The sequence below is a fragment of the Podarcis melisellensis genome, assembly GCF_964234715.1.
Source record: "Podarcis melisellensis genome assembly, chromosome: 14".
Classification (NCBI taxonomy): domain Eukaryota; kingdom Metazoa; phylum Chordata; class Lepidosauria; order Squamata; family Lacertidae; genus Podarcis; species Podarcis melisellensis.
The window spans coordinates 13,498,449-13,522,878 of record NC_138546.1 but is presented as its reverse complement, the minus strand read 5'-3'; the positions used below and the strand labels follow the sequence as shown (position 1 = coordinate 13,522,878).

Here is a 24,430-nt window from a genome sequence, read left to right as displayed (position 1 = left end):
GGCTTGGCACTGGCTGCCCTGCTGGTGAATGAGCCTCGGCAGATGCACAACGATGCTAATTTGTGATGCCAGCCTCTGGGTGACTACCAGCTGACCTGCCTGGCTCCTTTCCACCCGTCTGCTGGTTGTTTGCCTCTTTTACTCTCCCCTCCTCTGCCTAAGCATCTTTAAAAGCATCATCTTAAAATGCAGAGACATCACCTTGCCAACAAAGGTCCATTTAGTTAAAGCTATGGTTTTCCCAGTAGTGATGTATGGAAGTGAGAGCGGGACCATAAAGAAGGCTGATTGCCGAAGAATTGATGCTTTTGAATTATGGTGCTGCAGGAGACTCTTGAGAGTCCCATGGACTGCAAGAAGAACAAACCGATCCATTCTTAAGGAAATCAGCCCTGAGTGCTCACTGGAAGGACAGATCCTGAAGCTGAGGCTCCAATACTTTAGCCACCTCATGAGAAGACTCCCTGGAAAAGACCCTGATGTTGGGAAAGATGGAGGGCACAAGGAGAAGGGGACGACAGAGGACGAGATGGTTGGACGGTGTTCTTGAAGCTACAAACATGAGTCTGACCAAACTGCGGGAGGCAGTGGAAGACAGGAGTGCCTGGCGTGCTCTGGTCCATGGGGTCACAAAGAGTCGGACATGACTAAACGACTAAACAACAACAACCTCTGCCTATTGCACCTTCTAGGACAGGAGGCAGAGTGGAATTGAAAGGGCCTCTTAAGCTACGCAGAAGTGGTCAGGAGAAGGAATGCTTGGAAAGGCAGTCATTCCAATTTTTGTTTAATTCTTCGTCCCTGGTTGTTGCAGCAGAAGGGTGGTCAGAGCAGGGTCTTTGGGTGTGCTTTTAGTTCCATGGGGGTGCAGAGGTGGCCAACAGTTGTGAAAACCTGGAGGGGCCTGGTCCCCCGTTTTAATTATGATTGCTTATCCATTAGGGAGAAATGACATCTGGTATATCTATATATCTGGAGTATATTATGGAGGAATTGTAGCTCGGGGCAGAGCACCTGCTGTGCATGCAGATGTTCCCAGTTTTAATCCCTGGCGTCTCTAGGGCTAGGGGTGTCCCCTGTCTGAAACCTGCTCCCAAGCGGTGTTGACAGCACTGATCTAGATGGACCAGGGATGCGGGTGGCGCTGTGGTCTAACACACTGAGCCTCTTGGGCTTGCCCATCAGAAGGTCGGCAGTTTGAATCCCTGCAATGAGGTGAGCTCCCGTTGCTCTATTGCAGCTCCTGCCAACTTAGCAGTTCGAAAGCACGCCAGTGCAAGTAGATAACTAGGTACTGCTGTGGTGGGAAGGTAAATGGTGTTTCAGTGCGCTCTGCTTTCTGTCACGGTATTCCGTTGCACCAGAAACGGTTTAGTCATGTTGGCCACATGACCCAGAAAGCTGTTTGTGGACAAACGCCGGCTCCCTCAGCCTGAAAGTGAGATGAGCACCGCAACCCCATGGTCGCCTTTGACTGGACTTAACCATCCAGGGGTTCTTTATCTTTACCTTACCTAGATGGACCAGTGCTTTAACTGTATAAAGGCAGCTTCCAATGTTCATAGGTAAGACAAGCAGTACCAGTAACAGGGCCTTTTTAGTAGTAACGCCAAATTGTACACCTAGCGGCCCTGCAATATGGTCTGAAGGCAAATGAGACCACTACCTTGCTGAAGCAAATTGTACAGCTAGCTCCCTGAAGCCTCCTAAGCCCACTCCTTTCGTGTTTTAAGAAAGTTAGTAAAACACTAACAAAAAGTTTTGGGCAACTTTTTGCTGTTTGATTTTCAGAATGCTCATTGGAAGCAGCCTTAGACTACTAGATCATATATTTTCCCCATCTAGCTCAGTAGAGTCTACTCTGACTGGCAGCGCCTCTTTTAGAGCTAAAGTATAGGCCTTTCCAGGGATTGAACCTGGTAACTTCTGCATACAAAACCACGTATTGCTGTGCTGTAGCCTCTCCCTTAGTCACATGCTGTTTTGAATCCCTTTTTTGGCACTTCGAAATTATTTCCTTGTGTAGATATTTTCTTTGCTATGTGAACTTAGTCATCTCTTTTTTCTCTTTTCCCTCTTTAGTGTTCTAAACTTCTTTCAGACACAACGGTGATTCAGTTTTATCCAAGCAAATTCGTCTTAATAACAGACATACTTGACACATTTGGTAAGTGCAGACATCTCAAACGTCTCTCCTTTTTCAGATTGAAATTTGTAAGTGCAAACATGGAAGACAATAAAAATCTTGCACTGGTTTGTGGCTCCTGGAAGGTTGCCTATGAAATAATTCGGCCTTTCTGCTGCATCGAAGCTTCAAGGACCTGCCTTGCTTGTGGCATCATCTTCTTTGAAATGCATTTTGTGGTGGGTTTTCCTGCCCCTCCCCAAGGAACACTGGACGTTTCCCTTTCAAAGGTCTTGACTGACTGAAACTTGCTCACTCCCGTGAAATGTCTTTGTTCAGTTAGATAAAAGAGAGTACCAGATGTTCTTTCCTGGACTCAACAAACATGACCTGAGCAACATGATCTGCCTTGGAACCTCTCATCATAGTTTTTGTGGATCCAAGCCAAAAGTAGCGTTAGCACATCTGCAGATGTCTTGAGCCTAATTTCAAGGTGTTTCATCGCATGCCTGGCTGCATCCTTGGGTACCTGACACCAATCATACCCTGATATAGAAGCAGAGCTGTTCATGTGCCACTTCCCCCGTCACTAGAATGCCATCTGTGGCAACTGAGGCTGAGCTGTGCTTAACACCATTGAATCTGAGCTGACTCTCAGTTCAGACTGCAATTGGGCCTCCGCCATTGGGAACGGCACATTAACATAATTGAATAATATTTTAGAGATTTTTTTCCAGGAATAAGGGCTCTCTTTCTGTCCTTTGTACAGTCTTAATTGTGGGAATGTTCAGGGTGGCATGAGAGGATATATCGTTTATAGTCATACCTCGGGATAAATATGCTTCAGGATAAGTATTTTCGCGTTACTTCTGGGTTTTGCCGCTCGTGCATGTGCAGACGGTCAAAATAACGTCACACGCATGCGTGGAAGCGGCGAAACGCGACCCGGACAGACGTGCAGTCATGTCTTACGTTCTATTCAGGATGCGAACAGGGCTCCGGAACGGATCCTGTTCGCATCCTGAGGTACCACTGCATTAATATCCTTCCTAACTTGCGCTAGCAAGTTCCTTTACTTAGCAGAGTTTACGTTCCCCTTTTTTACATGCACAGGAGATAGCTGGTTGCAGGCTTGTGTAAGCCTCTCACTATTATACAATTCAATCTGTCTTCAGATTGAATTGTACGTTCCTGGTAAATTCCCTTCTATCCCTCTTAAAAAGATAAAGATGCCATAATCTTATTCAAGGTCAATAAAAGAAGTTTACTTACATCAGTTCACAGTTGGATCCCGGAAGGCAGACAGTTACAAATATGTACATGTGGATCTACCCCATATGGGGGAATAATTCCAGTTCTTCTGCTAGCTGAGAGCTAGCAGAGCAGTCCTAACTAAAAGCTGGTCAAACAAAGAAGGAAGTAAAAAAGAGAGAGGTGTGCTACGTGACTCGTCCTTTTGTTACCTGGACAGGTTAGGTCACGCCTACCTTCTATCACATGCAAAGGAAGGATGCTCCAACCAGGAGGAACAGGAAGTTTCAACTGGCCGGACCAAACATTCCCTCACATGTCTTCTCTAGCATTACAAGGAATGTTGTACTTGACTGCTCCCAGTGGATTACACCCCACATTTGTCTACAGGAATACATTGGGCTTGTAGCTCAGGGACAGAACACTTGACTTGCATGCAGAAGGTCTTCGCTTCAGTCCCCAGCATCTCCCGGAAGGGCTGGGAGAGAGCCCTGCCTTCTCTGAGTTTATCTCCATTCTGGGTGACATTGTGGATCTACATCAGGGGTGGGGGAACCTCCAGTTTTGTAAACAGCTTAGAGGTTTTCCTACAGTCAGTTTTGCTAAACATACAGAGAAAAATAAATGTTCCTTTCCACGTCGCGTTCAGTGAAAATGGGAGGCAAATCATTTCTTTGAAGTGGTGTTTTAAGTGCAAAAGGAAGTACTAAAGTTGCCTACTTGGCTCCACTAGATGACAGTATAATGTAACAGGAAACAGTTGCATTTGGCAAGTTGAAAACTGGAGCTGTGTGCAAATGGCCTCTCAAAATTCTCCATCCAAATTTTGCTTTTAATGTGATTTGCAATCTGGGTTTAGAATAGAAGTCTTGTTGAAGACTAGATGTATTCTCTTTAGCCCATAAATTTTATCTTACTGTTTATGTTCATTAAATTTGTATCTTAAAATGCATAAGAATGAATAGCCTTTTCCTTGCAGGAAAGCTGGTGTATGAAAGAATCTTCTCCATGTGCACAGATAATCGCAGCTCCTTACCAGGTAACACTATTGCTGTGCTACTCACTTGCAGATTTAGTGTTGTGCCCAGCTAAATTTTACTCAGAGTAGAGTAGACCCCTTGGAATTGGTGATATCCACTAATTCTGGTGGGTTTACGTTGAATGAAACATAACTGGCTACAACCCTTAGGTTATAATCACAGGCATACTTGTTACAGTCGAATCCCGTGAAATTTATATTTTATTGTGGTTTTATATTAGTTGCACACTGTTTAGATGTTTTCTGTGTGAGTTAGCAATATATAGATACTTTTAAAAAACGACTAAACATGCAGACTTTGGGCTCAGGCTTTTAAATTCAGTATTGTTGAAAATTACACAAGATTAATACCTCTATCTATTATGGATTACTGCAATGTGTTGTTTGTGGGGCTGCGCTGGAAGACTGTTTAGCAACTGCAGCTGATTCAGAATTCGACAAAAGCCAAATGTTGAGCGGAGTCTGATGGTCTGAATGTGTAACGTCAATTCCGGCCCAATAGCGCTTGCTGGCATTTAATTTTCTGAACTCAATTGAAAGTGATGGTTTTAACCTTATAAAGCCACAGTTTGGGACCCTGTTACCTTGGAGAATGCATCTTCCCATATTTGCCTACCAAAATAACCAGAGGCCCTTTACTGTGTTTCTTCACTGGCAGAATGCAGCAACAACAGAACAGGTCTTTTCAGTATTGGCCCCGTCTGTGGAATTCTTTCTCCAGCGTGCCTTGCCTGGCACTGACAGTGACACCTTTTTGGTGCCAGGTTGAAGCCATTTTGCCCAGACATGTTAGCTCCTCCTGCAGCAGCTGATATTTTATCTGAGTAATCCTTTGGTGATCATGCTTAATGTTGAGGGGAAGAAGTGAATTGGCTTTTAGAGTCTGCTTACTTTCAGTGTAACTTATACTGGTTTTGTTTGTTTTTATTCTGTACTGGTGCATGCATGCAGGAGGCTGTCTGTGCAGGAGAGGTGTGTTTCATAGAATTGTAGAGTCGAAAGGGACCCTGAGGGCCATCTAGTCTAACCCCCTGCAAAGCCCATTTGCACACATGTATGCTTGTACAAGTAGTGGATGTCTCTGATCTCCCATGGTACGTGTGTGTCTTGAGAGAAGGGCCATATCTAGGTAGTAGATCAAATACTTTGTCCCAGATTCACTCCCTTCCTGGTATGGCTGAAAAAGATTCCTGTGTGAGACCTTCGAGAGAATGAATGACCAGTGGAATGATTTGTTATAATGCAGCTGGCTTTCTTTTTTCCCCTTTTAGATCCATGTAAATGTGTGTGCGTGTGTGTGTGTACAAAGAGACAGACAGACAGACAGACAGACACACACACACACACACACGCACAGGCACATGATGCAACACATGTTCCTGTTTCATTTGTATGCTCCCTTTTTTTGAGGCTAGATCATCCTCCACCCAAAGCCTGTATAAAAAGGACAACCAAACAGTAAGAATAATAAAAACACAGGAGCCTTGAAATCCTTACAGCAATCACACTGGCATGAGAGACTCTGGCGCAGTGTGTGTAAACAGGCACAATTTCCTGTGCGGAGCCTCTATGCCTTGAGCAGCTGTGCGCAAAGCAAGAACATGCTCATTGGTATTTTGTTCTCATTCTTTCCATTCCAATAAAAGGAAAAAACTTCTGATTTAGCACCGGAGCCCCCCTGCCTGCAGGAAACCGAGGCTGCAGCTGAAGACTGTGCTTACCCAGATGTACCTAAGCAGGGAAGGGAGAGGGGATCATTGCAGACACACTTTGTCTCTGATAATGAAACTGGTGTTTATGGCCGTGCCAATGAGGCTAGCCTGGCTTCGAAATCAGTGCAATATAATACGTTGTTATATTTTGTGGATAAGGTTGATTTTGGTACGTGTGTGCCATTTTCTGTACCTCTTTGGCAAGAAGCCGGTTTTAAATCTTGTTTTTACATTCCTAATCCAAGTCTGTTTCTTGTGCCGTCTCTCTCAACAGCTGCTGCTCACTGTCTTGTCCTTAACCGCCTTGGCAGTTAGGGCATGCTTGAACTTAAGGACTCCGGGTCCCCATCGTGCTTCGTTACGTAAAAGTCCTCAAGCGCTTAGGGGTGGGCTGTTGCCAAATGGGAGAGAATTGCAGTCTCTCTCTCTCTCTCTCTCCCCCTCACCGCCTTGAGTTTCTGCACAGGCTCGGCGTTTTTGAGGAGAGAACGGCACAGCAGCAGAATAATAAGCAGCAGTCCCTGCTCCAGTTCAGTTGAACGGGAACCTCTGCCGCTTCTGCTTTGTTCTGTGGCGGAAAGGTGCTCGGAACGCAGACATTCCCCCGCTGCCCCATATCAAATCACTCTGACCCACTTTGCCTTCATTGGATGAGGCCCAATTTGCTCATTTGTTAGCGCAAGGTGTGTCAGCAAAAGCACCTTCTCGAAAGGAGCTCCTCCATCCCAGGCACCTGATGGCCCCCAAATGGGTCAACCAGAATGTGAAAAGACTGGCGGTGTGTCTTGCTGTTGCATAGGGGGCTGGCTTTATTCAAGGCCAGGCTGTTTATCCCTCTCTCCCAGTATTGCCTTTTTGGATTGGCAGTGTCTGTCCAGATCTTCACGTGGTTCTTCCCCTGCGACCCAGCTCCGGGGAAGGGAGGGAAGCCGGTATAGAGCTTTAATAAAGTATCGTAACTGGGAGATGCCAGGAATCAAATCTGGGACTTTCCCCATGCAAAATGTGCGCTGATCTTTACCATTGGTCAGGCCATTGGTCCATCTTGCTCAGTATTGGCTATGCCAACTTGGCCAACCCCCTCCAATGCAGGAAGCTCAACACGCAGTCACCCATCCAATCTGAAACCATAGTGGCTCCAGGGTTGCAAGCCAGGGTCTCTCCCAGCCCAGCTGGAGGGGTTGTGAATGGAACGTGGCACTTCTTTCATTCTAAGCAGGCACTTCACCGCAGTCCGCCCACTAAGCATACTGGCTGTGGTAGGATTTGGACCCATGCTGCCGAAGAGACTGGAGCCAGAATCCAGCACCTTACACTGCTTGAGCACACTACCAAGATAAAATATATATTTGAAATGCCTGGAGCCTAAATCCAGCTCCATAGGCAACTTGAGCACAGTTGCCGCTCAATTTACTGTCAGCGGTGGAATTCAAACCCATGCCTTTGACGAAGCTGCAGCCTTTATCTGTGCTTAAGACTATGGAACTTCCTTCCACAAGATGTGGTGATATTCATCAGCTTAGGGGGCTTGTCCTACTTTTGGGCTTACCAGAGACTTCTTGCTGAGCACTTTGAGAAGCAGGATGGTGAATTAGATGAAAGGCTTGAGCCTTCCTATATTCTTAGCAATGGTATCTTTGCAATTTCCTGAACTAATAACTGATGTTCCTAATAGTGGATCCCAGTCTGAATAGTTTAACGAAATATTGCTTTTGAAATAGCATAAGGGGCTGTTTTATCCTTAAAACAACATTGTAAGGCAGGCTAGGCCAAGAGAGAGAAGAATAAGGAGTTGTTCCAAGGTCTCCCAGTGAGTTTCTGGTGAAGCGGTGATTTTAACCAAGGTCTTCCCAGTCTAAGGCTTCAATCTTAACACCTAGATCAGAGCAGCAGGACTGGGTAGAGTAGTGGAGCCCCTGCTCTGTCCACATTGCTGCTGCTGAAGCAGGGGTGACAGCACAGTAGCATTGGAAGTGCCGCAGCAGAGATCATTCCATGTGTAAGCTAAGAGTTAACTCTGCTAGCGTTCAAGTAAGTTAACTGAGAAGGGAGAAATGGCTGGAGGTGTTGCTTAGCAACCAGGTACAACAGCATGATGCCTGCTGAGGTAGCATGTGCTGTGATGGGCTGTTTCCCGCTGTATGTTTAATTTTATATATCTATCCCTGCTGTGTTCAAGGCCTGATGTTAGAAAGACAAAACCTCTCTATTTCTTTCTCATATTATACACTGTTTTTGTCCCACAGGATTTCTTTTCTCTCTGGGCTCCATCTATGTTGTTTAAGTGACACTGCTAACAAGCAGAACGACTGGTTTTCATGGTACAACAGAGAGGCCTAGATTGTGCCCAAGTATCCCCTCCTATCCCAGCCACCCCCCCCAAAAAAAAACCCTGTTAAAGAGATTTATCTTGGCTGCTGTTGGCAGGGATACCACTGGCAGTAGCTTTTGCCCATGCATTTTGTGGATATGATGGGAACCTTCACAGTAGCCGAGAGAAAACGTCACAGTATCTTACCCCCTGCAACGTGGCAGATCAAGGATTAGGATTGATCTGCACAGTAACCGGTGCTCTAGTTTTACTCTGTTTTCACTTGGTTCCGATTGGCTGCTTTATTATTTTATTTTCTTCCCACTCCGAGAATTTTTAGGATTGTATAAAAATAGGTAAATATATCTGTAGGATACAAATAATGTCCAGCACTGAGAACCCCACACTTTAAATCCTTACTATACTGCAAGAGAGCCCTGTCTGGCATATAAAGTCCTAATTCCCCAAGTTCAGCAAGGCAAAAATTTAAGCAGACAGCAAATTCTAAATATTGACTGTTACGTAACTGTTCCTTCTGCAGTGTCATATTGGTTTTATCTTGGATTCGTGGGCAGCAAAGTAAGGCTTGGAGCAGCTAAGTCTCTGCAAATTTTTGTTCGCTGATGACCTAACATGCTTCAGGCCCATAATGCCTGTTAGCTTCCAAGGCCCATTTTCCCCCCGCCTGCATTTTTAAACAATCTCTGTGGAGAAAATGTGAATAAACATTGTGAATGCGGCAAAGGCAGGAATGGTAGTTGCCCCAGTTATAATGTAATCCCATGCATGTTTGCTCAGAGTTAAATCCCATTTTATTCAGGGGCCTTTATTCCCAGGTAGGTAACTAGGGACATGACATACCGTACTTGTTCTTTGTATATCACTATGTACCTCAGGATTGGGGAACCTTTTGGGGACCAAGGGCCACCTGCCTTATTGGGGGCCGCATGCCAGGGGTTGGCAGGGTCAGAGGCAGTAGTGGGTAGAGCAGCAAATACAAATGTCACCTGTTGTACAATGGACTAGATCCTAAATACACCCCCACCCACCCACACCCATACACACACCTCTTGTTTTTAAAGTTATAGAGCATGGGAGACCTGGGCTCATTCATCCACAAAGCTCACTGGGTGACTTTAAACCAGTCGCTATCTTTTTTTGCAGAATTATTTTTCATACAGGACAGCAGAGGAGTATTTCCGGCCCAGTATGCTACAGTTTTGAAAAATAATAATGAACGATTCAAATGTCTGAGGAATTATCATCTTGTGTTTATGATGCGTTGTTGGTGTTTCTGTTTGGTGCACGTAAATAAATGTTGTTCTCAGTTAATTAAAAAAGAAGTTGAACCCCTATTTCAGCTGAAGGGAATTTTGAATCAGCTGATTGGTGCTGGAAGCTGATCACAGGAAGCCCTTTCGAAGTCTGTTTGCAAGAGGAAAATGCTCTGTTTGCAGGAGGTGATTTGGATTCTAATGACTTCTTTCAAAACGGAGCTTGGTTGGAGATTAAAGCAAGCCGCTTTAAAAACACACTCCCAGCACCAGTGGGGCTCTCCGTCAATGGCAAACGCCTGGATGTTCCTTTGTAGCCACATCTGCACATGTTGACGTCAGGTGTGTGGCAGGTGGCTGTGGTTTGTGGGGAGAGGCCTGGTGGGTCAATTTGGGATCTGTACCAGGTATAATGGGACGCAGGTGGCGCTGTGGGTTAAACCACAGAGATGAGGACCTGCCGATCGAAAGGTCGGCGGTTCGAATCCCCACGGCGGGGTGAGCTCCCATCGTTCGGTCCCAGCTCCTGCCTACCTAGCAGTTCGAAAGCACCCCTAAGTGCAAGTAGATAAATAGGGACCGCTTTCTAGCGGGAAGGTAAACGGCGTTTCCGTGTGCTGCGCTGGTGCTGGCTCGCCAGATGCAGCTTAGTCACGCTGGCCACGTGACCCGGAAGTGTCTTCGGACAGCGCCGCCTCCCGGCCTCTTGAGCGAGATGAGCGCGCAACCCTAGAGTCGGTCACGACTGGCCCTGATGGGCAGGGGTACCTTTATGTTTACCAGGTATAATACAGCTCATCGACCACAGAGGTTCTCCACTGCTGCCCAGCTCTACGTGGCAGACAGTTGTCCAGATGGCCTGAAATAATCGTATTCGATTGGACTGTTGGTTGTTGCATTCATAGCCTGATTTTGGCCCTTAGAGACCAAAAATAGGCCTTCCCTTTGTTCCAACAGGGCTCTTCTTGTGTGTGATTTTTCTAATCAGTGCTCTTGAGTGCCATCTCCCCCTCCCCCGAACTATGCGAATTAAATCACTGCTAATTTTATTCAGAAACGTAATAAGGAAGCAGGTTCTTAGTTTTTAATCTTCTTTTTGTCTTGTTTTATCAGATAATTTTACTCCTGAAAGTGTGGTTGATACTGCCAAAGAAACCTGTTTAAACTGGTTCTTCAAGATTGCCTCCATTCGAGAGCTCATTCCCAGATTGTATCCTTTTCCGAAGGAGACTTTAAGATGATGAAAACGTTATCTGGTTTATGCTTGAATTTCTTTAAAAAATAAATCATAGTGTTGCCTTAGGTTTCTCCACATGGAAAAAAAAGGAGTATCAAAAGACCCCTTGTAGGTATTGTCCAGGGTGCCAACAGAGTTCACAGTTGAGTGTTGAAATGGAGACTAGATTTTGCCTATGGCTAAGGCTTACTTTTTAAAAAAATGCGGTGGTTATCTTTTCAACAAGAAAGCAAGTTTAAAATTTACGTGTCACATATAACTTACATACGAAATAGCGAGCTCTTTATCCCACGAGAATGATATGATTATTATCGGTGACTTTCTTAAGCTGTTGTGTGCGATTTTTACTCTTTATTTTGAAGTAAAAGTAAGTGGAAAAGACTGAGCCAACTTAAATTCTACTCAGACTAGATCCAATGAAATTAGCACTGCTGGGGGAATCACGCCTATTCATTTCAGCAGGTCTACTCTTGAGTAGGAATAGCATTGGGTACGGCTCCATGAGTTGATTTGAAGTAGTGGTTAGAGAGTTGGGCTAAGCTGGGGAGATCAGGCTTCAAATCCCTCCTCAGCCACAAAGCTCACAGAGTGACCGGCCCAAGGTCACCCTCTCTCAGCCATGGTAGTGGTGCATGCCCTCTGCAGACCTCCATACCCAGAATGCATTGGTCTGAGAAGTGTCTTCTTGGGCACAGAGGCAGGGAAGAGGTGGCGGCAGCAATGGTTTCAGTGGGTGGTGGAGAAACCATCATCACTGCGACTGCTAATGTAGCAGGCAGAAAAAGATGAGGAGGGATGGGTGTATTGGGGTGAAAGAGAAGGATGGGGGGGTGAAGAATGGGGTTGGGCAGTGGCAGAGCTGCCGCCCATCTCAAGTGGTGCAATTCCCTTTCTGATACTTATAGTGAGCTAGCATCTTTGGAACACCTTTACCTGTCTCCTTAACCCAGCCCCCAGGTAAGCTGAATCAGATGGGTCTCTAGATGTTCTGACCGCACTACTAGGACTAGATCCCCTCTAAAATATCCCCAAGTCAATAGCTGACTTCGCAGAGCCATAAGACACTTTATTGTGAGGGAAGGTCTCAGACTGGGGTATGGCTAGTCTCTGCCTAGCTAACTCCCCCAAGAGGGGCTGGTGGCACATTGGGTTAGTGCATCTGGCTGTTAACCAGAAGGTTGGTGGTTTGAGACCACCCAGGGATGGCTGTGGGCAGGATTCCTGCACTACAGTGGGGTTGGACTAAATGGCCCTTCCAGCTGTATAATTCTGTGATTCTATGGCACTGTAGTCCGGCTGAGAGAACCAAGGTAGCAATATCAGTGAGACAGGTATAGGTTATTCAGAATTCCCTTGGCTCATAATACTGCAAAAAAATGTAAGTTTATTAATCAAAGAGAATGAATATAGGTCAGCAGTCAATGAAAGAAACATCAGATGTTGGTTGTACTGTAGCTCCTAAGACATTATTTCCCTAGATAATGTGTCACCTGAACCTGTGGCCAAATTTAGCTGTGATTGATTGAAACATATGGTTGATTTGAATATGTTATTATTGATTATGTATACCCAATGTATCAGCCGCCTGGGGGGTTTCACTGTTTGTTTTCACTGTTTGTGTTTTGGTGGTTGGTTAAAAAATTAAAAATTAAAATAATAATAATGATTGATTGAAACAAGTTAACTTCAAACCATAGTTTTAAGAAGCTGATTTGTCGAAGCAAGCTATAATTAAGACGAATCACTGTTTATAGTTTAGAGGCAACACAACACTAATCTGAAGTTCATAAAAAGTGAAAGCAGAATCTTTGTTCTTCTCTGTCCATCACAGTAGAGAAGGAAAGGGGATTTCAAAGCTCTCTGAGGTTTGCCTATGTTATGTTAAGCCATGGTTTAGTTTCACACAGGGTTTCTGTGCCTTGGATAATCCCAGTGACTTTACTATTTTGAACTTTTCCCCCTTGACACTTTATTCCAGTTATGTGGAAGCAGCAATACTGAAGTGCAACAAATTTCTTTCCAAAACGTAAGGCTAGTAATATTTGATAAATGAATATTTGATAAATGTAGGGGGGGTATGGAAATAAATCATGCCCAGAGATTTTTCTAGCTTCTAGCAATGACTTGATTAAACACTGGTGGTGTCTTTTGAATTAAAAGTAGAAAAAAGATTCCTGGGATATGAAGGCTATATTGGATGTTGGCCTTGGGCATGTCTGGTGGGATTTCTGACTCTTTCTCGCCCTCCCTGCCCTTCCAACACAGGGTGCTCAAGCCGTAACACAAGCTGCTGTTCTAAGCTATCTCCATTTCAAAAATGGTTTGCCAATCCGTATTGTTACATTTTAGTCTTGGGCTTTATATTTTTTGTTTTCTACAGTGGCCTTGGGATAAACTCACCAGTAATATTTTACTGTCCCCTTTTGCCGAGTATTTGATGTTATCCTTGGCCAGCTGAAATCACATGTCAAATAAATTGCAGCCTTTTAAGTCGCCAAGAAGTGAAATGGTACCTGAGTGTGAAGCTAATCATAAAAAACCCTACTTTCTCAAATCTTCTTTACAGAGGAATTTCTGAATGTCTCCCACGGCTGACCTCCATGATCCGAGGAATAGGAGATCCTTTGGTTGCTGTCTATGCTAGGGCATATCTCTGCAGAGTAAGATTTTCTTCTTTAAAATGCAGTTTTGTTGGTTCCGTGAAACGGTGATTAGACTAGTTTGTGTCATTTGTTTGCTTTAGTTCTTAAAATATTTATAAACCGCCCTCATAAGGTAGCATGCAGAATAACGGAACAATTAAGTGTGACACTATGGAAACAATTATAATGTTTAAAGTGCACATTATATCCCTTAAACTGAGCATTAAAATTTCATTAACATACAATAATTAAGAAAAAGCAGGTTTGAAATAAAAAGGTATTGCGAGTCTTTTTTAAATCACTAGTGATGGGGCCATTCATTCTTCCTGGGGGAGAATAGTCCATTGATATGGAGTCACCACTGAAAAGGCCCTGTCCATAATACCAGTCGACCTAGTATCTCTTATTGACAGACTAGAGAGGACCTTGGAGGGTTGATCTTAGATAATCTGGCAGACTCAGCAGAATGTCTCCAGACCAACCAGTTTTGTTGCAGTTTTCTGTAGACTAGGAAATAGCCAACTTCCTATTTCTAGGAAATATTACACTGGCTATGTATTGCATTCTTCTGCTTTCTTAAAGTGCACTCACCTTGCACCACATGATTACTTCCTTGTCTGAATACTCATCTAATTTTCCTTGTGTGCCATTTTTAAGTGGATTCCCCCCCCCCCAAAAAAAATCTTGCAATAGGTATATGAATATACATGATTGTGTTGCAGTGGAAGAGTCAAAGACTAGGCTTAATTTATGTGGCTCTTTGAATGTAGGTTGGGATGGAAGTAGCTCCTCATCTGAAAGAGAACCTCAACAAGAACTTTTTTGACTTCCTCCTGACTTTTAAGCAAGTAAGTAAGAGATTCTGTAAACATTGGGAGTGTTTTTCGTGTGCGTTTGCTCAGTTAGCCCAGATGTGGGCAGGATATGGCTTGCAAGCTGGAACCTTGCTTCCCCCACCGTGCTGTGGACCAACTTTAACAGACGGACAGGGCTGCGCTCTTGTCAGTCACATGACGTCAGTCACATGACATCAGTTGACAACTTGAAAAGGATTCACTGAGCCTCTTCAAGAACGCTGCGTGTGAAGGAACAATCGGGAAATGCACTTTCAGCTCCCAGTAGTTCCTTTGCAGCAGCATCGTTACCTGCCCACACCTATTATCACATAGGACATCGGGTGTGGGAAAGGTAGGTGTGATTTGGTGAAAGCAACTGGGTAGGGGATTGAGGAGCAAGTAATCTAGTGTTGTGTGACCTGGGAGTTCTCATAGCTGTTTGGATTTGAGATATTTCCCATTCAGAAAGCATTTCTGCTAATTTCCATTAATTCCCTTCCCTTCCCTTCCACATAAGCCACCCCAAACACTGTTACTGAAGGTTGTAGGATGCCTCTGGGATAGAATGGGTTATGTTGCAGGTGGCTGTAGCAGCAGCAGCAACAGCTTCTTCTTCTTCATCTTCTTCTTCTTCTTCTTCTTTATTTATTTCTATCCTGCCCATTGGCTGGGTTGCTCCAGCCACTCTGGGCAGCTCCCAACAGAATATTAAAAACCCAATAAAATATCAAACATTTAAAACTTCCCTAAACAGGGCTGCCTTCAGATGTCTTCTGAAAGTATGAAGTTGTTGTTCTCTTTGACATCTGGTGAGAGAGCGTTCCACAGGGTGGGTGCCACTACTGAGAAGGCCCTCTGCCTGGTTCCCTGTAACATCACTTCTCGCGGTGAGGGAACCCCCAGAAGACCCTCGGCGCTGGACCTCAGTGTCCGAGCTGAACGTTGGGGGTGGAGACGCTCCTTCAGTGGCAGGGGTGTTTGGGTGCGTGTGTCTAAGTAAAAATCAGGTGTCCCAACATGCACAAGTGAAAGCAATTTCTGTTAAAACAATCCCATCATTGGATCCAATCCTGGGGTTCTACAATTTTCCTTGAAGTCAGTGTTGAATGTTTTGACTCCTTAATGAATGCATACTATTATTTTTTCCTACCCCCATCATGATTTATCTTTTATATTTTTAACAGATTCATGGGGATACAGTTCAGAATCAGTTGGTGGTGCAGTGTGTAGAGATCCCATCATATCTAACCCTTTATTCTCCTGCAATAGATTGGATTCTACAGTGCATCTCTTACCGGGCTGCAGAGGTAAAGATCTCTCTTTGACTGTGGAAAGATTTGAACATTTAACCAGAACAGAGGCCTAGTACAGCATTTGAACTTTGTATAAATGGAAAACGCTCTGATATCTGAATCTGTTGCTTCTTCCGTGTCAGTCCAAGAAAGTGGAACTAAATCAGTGAAGTTTTCAGGTTACATAGGTGGCACCATTAGCAGGTAGAGTTCTAGTGCTGTGAATAATATGTATTGATCTGGCTTGTTCTATTCTTAAAGCTAGCTACCATCTACCACCCATGAATGTGCAGGCAAATCTTTGTTAATGCTGTTGTTAATTAGAAAGAGCCATTAAATGTAAAATTGAAATGTGGCTTAAGAGGCACATGATTTTGTAGAATTGTTTTTAAAGTGAGAGGTCTTTGAAGAATCATTTCAAAGCACCTGGAGGCTGAATGAGATAGTTCCGCACATGAGTGCAAGATAAGTGCCAACTTTGACGACAAGGCTTATAAATGTTGATGGAAAATTTGTAGCTTCTGAGTTCTGATGCATTTCTAGAATTTGAGGCAGCTGCTCTGCAAAATAGTGTCTGTTCCCACAAATCAGCGGCCTGACCTGGATGATCTAGTTACTGACAATTTAGCAAAGACAGACCATAGACTGCTGAACTGAAGAATGTTTGACCAATCCTTCCTGTGCCAAATTTGCCCAGGATTCTTTTGAGGGAAGCCACAACTTTTAAAAGTGGTAGAATTATACTTTAAATATATGGTATGGATGTGACCTTAATCTCATTGACTTCAGCGGAAAGTAGTGTGCTCAGGATTGGAACATAAGCACCTACAGAAATAAACCAACATTCTTACAACGGCGTACTTATTAGTGGAAGGGCCCTGGCTCAGTGGTAGAGCATCTGCATTCAGAAGGTCCCGGCATCTCCATGTAGGGCTGGGAATGTCCCCAATCCGAAATCCTGTAGAGCTACTGCCAGTCAGTGCAGGATTTCAGTTCTTAACACAGAACCTCTACTAAACCAGTAGTCATAATGCATCATTTGTGATGGTTTTTTGTTGTTTTTACAGCTCAGCATGTTCCCTGGCAGAAACCAAGGAAACTTGTTATCCTACTTTTTGATCTTGCCAGTGTTGTTCTTCACACTACTTTCTCACCTTGGTCATGCAAATTACACTTCCTTTTATTTTTAAACTCCTATCAGCGTAACAGTTATAACTTTTCTCAAAACAGTCTTAAGCAAGAATTCAATTCCTCGCGATGTATTATACCATGGGCCAACGTTAAAAAACAACAAGCCAGTGGCAATGCAGCCATGTGGAAATACGAAATCTTTCACAAACTTAGACTTTGCCTCTTTGTTTTTTCACCACATCTCCCTCCCGCCTTAAATCAGATGCTTTGCAAAGAAACCTGTTTTCTTCTTCTTCCCACTGCAAAAGAATAGGACCATGGCTACTGGGAGACCATCCTTTTGTTAAGCTGATAGCAAGGGGTGATCGATTTGATGTTCCCTGAATGGGAGCGGACAACTGGAAATCTCTGTCCTCTGTCTTTTGGAAGGCAGATGCCCTTTAGCTAATGAGAGGGGTAGGGTAACTATGTGTGCCAGAATGAAATCAGTTTCTGGATGGATAGTCAGCGAGAGTTGTGATTTAGGAACATGGGAAGCTGCCTGACACTGGTGTATGTCAGCAGGGTGGGTGGCTGCTGTCCGTAGACATGGTGGAGTGGGTGGAGGATGGAAGGCAAGGAGACCAACACTAGGTGGAGCCAGAGGCAATAATAGACAAGGATGGATCAATGATAAAGGTAAAGGGACCCCTGACCATTAGGTCCAGTCGTGGCCGACTCTGGGGTTGCGGCGCTCATCTTGCTTTATTGGCCGAGAGAGCCGGTGTACAGCTTCCGGGTCATGTGGCCAGCATGACTAAGCCACTTCTGGCGAACCAGAGCAGCACACGGAAACGCCTTTTACCTTCCCACTGGAGAGGTACCTATTTATCTACTTGCACTTTGACGTGCTTTTGAACTGCTAGGTTGGCAGGACCTCACCCCATTGCAGGGATTCGAACCACCGACCTTCTGATTGGCAAGTCCTAGGCTCTGTCGTTTAACCCACAGCGCCACCCGCGTCCCCCTGGAGCAATGATAGGTGGAGCCAAATAATTGATTTCATCTCTGTCCTCCTAAAAATCAGGAAAATTCTCTTAAGAGTCATGCTTTGGATTAAAATGTCATATGTTTGAGAGAGTTCCTTTAGTCTGTTAAGTAGCAAAGGGTCATCAATGCAGACCACAGAATGATCCTATTTGGACCCGGGACCTGTGCAGCTGAACTTTTATAGGTTCTTCCACACAACCAGGGATCCTCATCATGTTGGGCTGCTTATTAGAAGCCTGTGTATGTTCATCTGGTCAGCCAGATTGAATGTAGTTTCCCTCTTCAGAGTTTTTGTTCAATATTCAAAGGCCTAATGGTGCCCACTAACTTAGATGGCAGTGGTCCAGGGTAACACCCGTATAGAGGTAGTGCTATCATCTGATCTGACCTGGAGCAAATATGCTTACTTGCTTCATGTTCAAAAACAAAATGGCTGAGAGATTTGGAAGCAGAATCTTCCACAAAGGAAATATTGGCGAACTGCACCTCCTTCACTTTCCCATTGCAGGGTCACAGTTGGATATGTCTACGTCATTTGAAGTTTCAGTAATGAAAGTTATGGTTGAGTGGGGTTTTTTATCTTCCGATAATGAATGTTTTGGTTGGATGCTTAGTTTTTCATTCTCATGAACTTATCTTTGGTAGGTTTTGCTGACAGAAATGATGGAAAGATGTAAGAAGCTAGGCAACAAGTAAGTAGTGTGCTTGCAAGGCTTTTTTGGGGAACTCTGAAGGGCCCTGATCCTTACTTAAATCTACAGGAGTCCTACTGGAAGGGGATTCATTCTGGAGTCCAGTGGAGGGGGGGGGGAAGACTTGCTCCTTGTCCCACAATGGAGGCGGGACAAGTTTATTCAAAACATTCCTTTTTCTTTCTCCATTCGTAGCTGAATGCTGCTATTGAGTCCTATGGGGGTGGGGTTAGGGAAGTCCTCTAGGTGGGAAAAAGTGTGGGTGTGTTTAATAAAAACCTGTCGTGGAAGATCAAGTTGATGGACTATGTTGAAATGGCAAAAATGACCAGAAAAATCTTAGTAACCTATCTTAATAACCATTGTAAACAGCTAAAAATGTTAGTGGGATTGGAATAACACTTATAGTTTAATGGTGAATTTTGGACATAATGTAGATGCAAAAGATGTGGGTTTTTATAAAATATTCAGGAGAAAAGAACTGGCAATAGGACCCACAAAGGGGAGGAGGGAAGTCCAGGAGATTCCTTGTTGATATGTTATTGTAAAATTTTAATTTGAAAAACCCAAATAAACAAATTTACACACATACATACACACACATACATACCGGTCAACAAACTCTGTCTGTGGTCAACTTCCTTCAGCTGGGACCTTTTGAAGGATTCGCCTTTTGTGAACATTTGTGAACGTTACAAAGGTGCCTTTGTGTTACTCCATTTGTCAGTCTTTCCCAGCCGTGCCTACTCTGATGGGCAGAAGCTCACAAGGTTCCAAAAAACATCTTCCTCAGATCTCCTTTAGTGGGCGCTTATATATTTAATTGTTACATTCTCTTGTCACTTACTGGGGTGGGGGGATGTCTCAAAACTACAGGCCATTATTATTATTTTAAAAAAGCAGACAGTACTGAATCTTAAACGCATCAGAAGATAAAAAATATTAACGAAAAGGGCTCATCCTGCTATTGCATAACAAGGACATGTTCCATCCCCACCCAAAAGACGAGCACCAGTTAAGGGCAAAATGCATAGGTGAATAGGAACGTGTTCACCTGGCACCTAACGGTGGTGTCCAGATCTCCAGCAAACAGCTCAGAGCCTTGAACTCGTTTCAGCTCTTTAGCTGGTATCTCATCAGCTTCCATCTCTGTGTCCGGATAGTTGCCCGAGTTAGAGGTCATGATGGCAACCAGCTGCTCTGTATACAGTGTCTTAAAAACCAAACGAAACTCCCAATACAAGCACTTTTCATTTAAAGAAAATGAGCAGAAAGGGACAGGAAACTCAGGACCCACTGCCTGGCAGCCAGTTTTAACTTTCTCTGAAAAGGAACTAGCAAAGTGTCTGTGGCCACAGTGACACAGATTTTTTTAAAAAATAAAAAGTAGCCAACTTGGTTCATGAAGTGGGAAGAGGCAAGGCAGTATCTGGAAAGGAGGCAACAGAACAAGACTTCTTCTAAGATCTATTGTGGAAGTGTTTTTATCCCTACTTTCCCCCCAATCTTTACTGCTTTTTATGCACGGGAGGGAAATAACAGTCATAGGATGCCGTGAATTCTCCTTGTCCAATTATTGGTTGATTTGTGCAACAATCCTGCTAGTCTGGGTGTGCCCTAATGTAAAGAATAAAATTAAAGTCCTTTTCCTTTTCTGTTATATCTTGTCTTAATCGGGATGTTTCTTCTAGCGCCTTGCTGTTGAATTCAGTCATGTCCGCCTTCAGAGCCGAATTTATTGCTGCCAGGTCTATGGATTTTATTGGCATGATTAAGGAGTGTGACGAATCTGGCTTCCCCAAGGTAATGTTCTTCCCCTCCCCTCTTGCTGTGCACCTTCTCCGCTTATGTCAGTGTCATGCTTTATAGGTGCCAGGATAATTTTGCAATAGATAAATATTTTTGTATGACACTTAATTTCTGCCAGATATCATGGAAATGGTGTTGTTTTGCCATGAGGTCCGAGTCTGTGGCCCTCCAGATCATCTAATAATTTCTGAAAGTTAGCCATATTTGTTGTGGTTGATGAGGGGGCACAGATTACCTTGCCCCTCATCTAGGCTATAGTGCAAGGAGGTCACATAAGTGCAAAGAGCTGCAAATCCTTGTTTGGATCATACATCCGTTTAACACCCCTTTTCCTTTGCCAGTGGCTATCTCTTGTCTTGGGAGCTAACTGATTTGCAGAAGAGATGTAATATTTTAGTCATTTTGTAGATTTAAACATATCTTGAGCATCTAAAATACTGTTTCTGATTAATTGTACAGCAGATAATAAAATCTGCAGGTGGCAAATGCCATCTTAGAAGAGGCACCTCCACTTCTGGCTCAAACAGGAGGAATGCCTCTCCTAAAAATTGCTTCATCTAAAACAATGCTTCAACTAAAAAAAGAAGGGACTGGGGGGTGCTTTTTGCCTTTGATGCAGAAGAATTGCCTTTGATGCAGAATTAATTTTTAAAAAATCTCATAGGCTAAGTTTTGTCCCATTTATTTCAGTGCGACAAGTCAGCCGTGACTAAGTTCAACTAAGTGGCTGCATCCAACCTTAGGATTTCAGTTTTAGATTCCTGTAACCTCACCTGACTGTTGTTTAGTTATGTCTCCATGCTTGTGTTCTCCTACTAAAGGACCGTTGCAGTTAAGGCACTGGGGATGATCTCCGTTTCCCCTAGGTCTTTCTCTTCTCCACCCCAAAATCATTTTATAGCAAGCTGTGCCACGGTTAAATTGAATGGCAATCCCTAATGTGTGGATGTGGGTGGCACCAGTGGTCCTCCAGATGTTGTTGAATTCCAGCTCCCATCATCCCTGAACTAACAGATATGGTTGAATGGACACTCTCATATTTTCACAGCACCTTCTCTTTCGTTCTTTGGGGAGAAACTTGGCCTTAGCTGACCCTCCAGAAGGAGATCGACTTCAGATCTTAAATGAAGCCTGGAAGGTTATCACAAAGTTAAAGAGCCCACAGGTGGGTTGTTGGTAGGATATGAGTTGGGCACAGCTGTAGCCATGTACTGTTGTAATAAATATTTTGCAAGTTCTGCACGCTCCATCGTGGGAGTATTAACTGGCCCAGGAGCTCCCAAACTATGGACCACCAGTAGTCTGTGAGTTTTATTCAGGTCGTCCGTGGTGTGTCAGAAGAATAGTGGGAGCAGGAACTATGAATGGTAGGAGCAGCTTATGAAATATAAGTATTGACTGTTGCTATTGTCGCTTTGCTGTATTTTGTTACTTATCCTAGATTATATTGCACTCTGTGGAATTCAATTGTAATACAATGTGAGAAATAAGAGAAGGAATAAAAATGCAATTACAAATTGTACAGCAACAAGCACAGTGGATTACAATTGTTACAACAGGCAGGAAAATTGCAAAGTGGACCTTCCAATTTTCAAGCAGTCCCTGAGGAAAAATGTTTGTGGACCACTGAACCAGTATTTCAATAATTTGTTTCAAGAACAGAGCAATATAGGAACTACATTTCAGATACATTAAAGTTTTTTTTAAAAAAGAATTCAGCAAGCTGATTATTGTATCATTGGGGACTGATGTGTGTTTAGGATGAGGTGTGGAGCTTGCTTTAAAAGCTCTCTAAATACAATATGATATGTTGCTTTTAAACCATAATGTTCATTCATTGATTTTTAGGATTATATCAACTGTGCAGAAATCTGGGTGGAATACACCTGTAGACACTTCACGGTATGTGTAGATTTAAGAATGTATATGTTTTTGGTTTTAGAGTATTTGTGTATCCTTCTTGTATAAGGAGAGTACAGTCGTACCTTGGAAGTTGAACGGAACCTGTTCCGGAAGTCCATTCAACTTCCGAAACGTTCGGAAAGCAAGGCGTGGTTTCCAATTAGGAGCTGTGGAACCCACATCGGACGTTTGGGTTCCAAAGAACGTTCACAAACCAGTTTGTGGTGTTCGGGAGCCAAAACGTTCGATTCGCAAGGCATTCAACGTTCGAGGTATGACTGTAGTTTTAGCTTTTACTTCCTTGAGACTCCTGTGATTTAACAAGAGAGTGTTATGAAACTTCTGGCATTAAAAGATGTTGAAGTTTATTATATTGAAGGTTGGACTAGATGAACCTCAGGGTCCAACTCTACAATTCTATGATTCTATGATAAAGGGATCTTTTTCTTAGTGCCGCACAGTGGAGCCCTTGTTTGTATTGGAGTCAGAGATTCATGCGCACTCTCTCTAGATCTTTATGATCTAGCCATTTGGCTGTAGCCCAGTTCCTCTTTGTGATGATGACAGCATGCTGCTGGACACCGAGATAATTCTTAAGTGTGATGCTAAGTGCTCACTTAGTGTCTCACTTCATATGATGCTACCTTACACAGCCCTTCCCTTTTTATTTTTATTTTTAAAATAATATTTATTAAGGTTTTGAAAGATTACCAAAAAAAGAAAAAAAGAAAAAAAGCAGAAAAAAATAAAAACAATTTTAAAAAAGACAAATCAATCCTTCCATAACTTATCTTTCATTTGCTTGTTTCCTTGACCTCCTCACACCTCCCTTTTTTGTGTTCTGGTTCAATTAGCTGTTTCAGCAAATCCTTTCCATCTTTGTTTTTATCCTAATAATTTATCTTAATATAATGTAACTTTACATTCTCACCAATTAACAATCTATTTTTACTTAGTCCTTTATAACATTTCTGCTAAAACCACGTAACTTCATTCCCTTTTTATTCCCTTCCCTTTTTATACCTGAGTAACAGGAAACGTAGACTGCAGACTTTTAGCAGACGGTTGCAGCAGCACACAGAGTCCCCTCAAACAAACTCTTATCTCTGTGTACCTGTGTTTTGTTGGTGTTATGGATTATGATTAAAGCTCAAATTAATTCTAGCTCATTGACCTTAAATAACAACAATTTCTCTGGATTCCAAAAGCATCCCAATACTTGGATTAGCAGTGTAGGAATAAGCCTTCTAGCTGCTTAGCTTGGTAATGTAATTGTCTTTGTTTTGTATGGTATGGTTTTGATAAGTTGAATTCAGGACTATTTCACTACTGTTCCCTTATGGCATTTAACTTGCCCTTTTCAGAAGCGTGAGGTCAATACAGTTTTGGCGGATGTCATCAAACACATGACTCCAGATCGGGCGTTTGAAGAGGCCTACCCCCAGGTAAATGAAGAGTGCAGCCATGAGAAAAGAAAACAAAGGATTTTGTTCAGACTAAAATGTACAGTGGGAGTTGTATCCAATGCTAGCTCTGCTAGCTCTGAGAGCCATTAGCGTTACTTGAAATGTCTCAGTGTCTCAACTTTGAGTCGGACTGTTGTTTGAGAATTCTGGCTAGTGTTCGATGCAAGTAAATGAAAGGTGTGTATCTGATTTAATCGGTAACTGTGAACCATGTAAGGCCAATGAGCTACATTGAGCCCACAGCAAATATAGAGGTTGGAGACCTGCTGATAGTCTTCAATTGTTTTAAATGATGTTAGCAAGAAGAGGAAAGCTTACTGTTCATGATTGATAAAAGACTGAATAAGAAGCAGTGGGATGTATCCAACTAAGTTATACTCAGAGTAAACCCAATGGAATCTTACGAACCTCTGTTCATCATATCCATTAATTTCAATGAGTCTTTGAGTAGCAGTGGATACAGTCCCATGGATTTAAATGAAAGGGTAAAAGTTGGCATTAGGCTGTTGTGGGGAACCTTTGGCTCTCCAGATATCTATCTATCTATCTATCTATCTATCTATCTATCTATCTATCTATCTATCATCTATCTATCATCTATCTATCTATCTATCTATCTATCTATCTATCATCTATCTATCTATCTATCTATCTATCTATCTATCTATCTATATCTCAGGCA

General features: G+C 43.3%; 1 protein-coding gene across 4 annotated transcripts in view; it reads left to right on the top strand.

The window, feature by feature from the left end:
- VPS35L (VPS35 endosomal protein sorting factor like) overlaps nt 1-24,430 on the top strand; it is an 83,307-nt gene that overhangs the window by 15,946 nt on the left and 42,931 nt on the right. For all 4 annotated transcript variants that reach the window (XM_081888876.1, XM_081888873.1, XM_081888875.1 and 1 more), the window contains exons 8-19: nt 2,083-2,167; nt 4,356-4,415; nt 10,826-10,922; nt 12,928-12,975; nt 13,516-13,609; nt 14,362-14,439; nt 15,612-15,734; nt 18,525-18,571; nt 20,263-20,374; nt 21,429-21,545; nt 22,229-22,282; nt 23,647-23,727. In XM_081888876.1, coding sequence (XP_081745002.1) covers nt 2,083-2,167; nt 4,356-4,415; nt 10,826-10,922; nt 12,928-12,975; nt 13,516-13,609; nt 14,362-14,439; nt 15,612-15,734; nt 18,525-18,571; nt 20,263-20,374; nt 21,429-21,545; nt 22,229-22,282; nt 23,647-23,727 — 996 coding nt within the window. The remainder of the gene's footprint in view (nt 1-2,082; nt 2,168-4,355; nt 4,416-10,825; nt 10,923-12,927; nt 12,976-13,515; nt 13,610-14,361; nt 14,440-15,611; nt 15,735-18,524; nt 18,572-20,262; nt 20,375-21,428; nt 21,546-22,228; nt 22,283-23,646; nt 23,728-24,430) is intronic.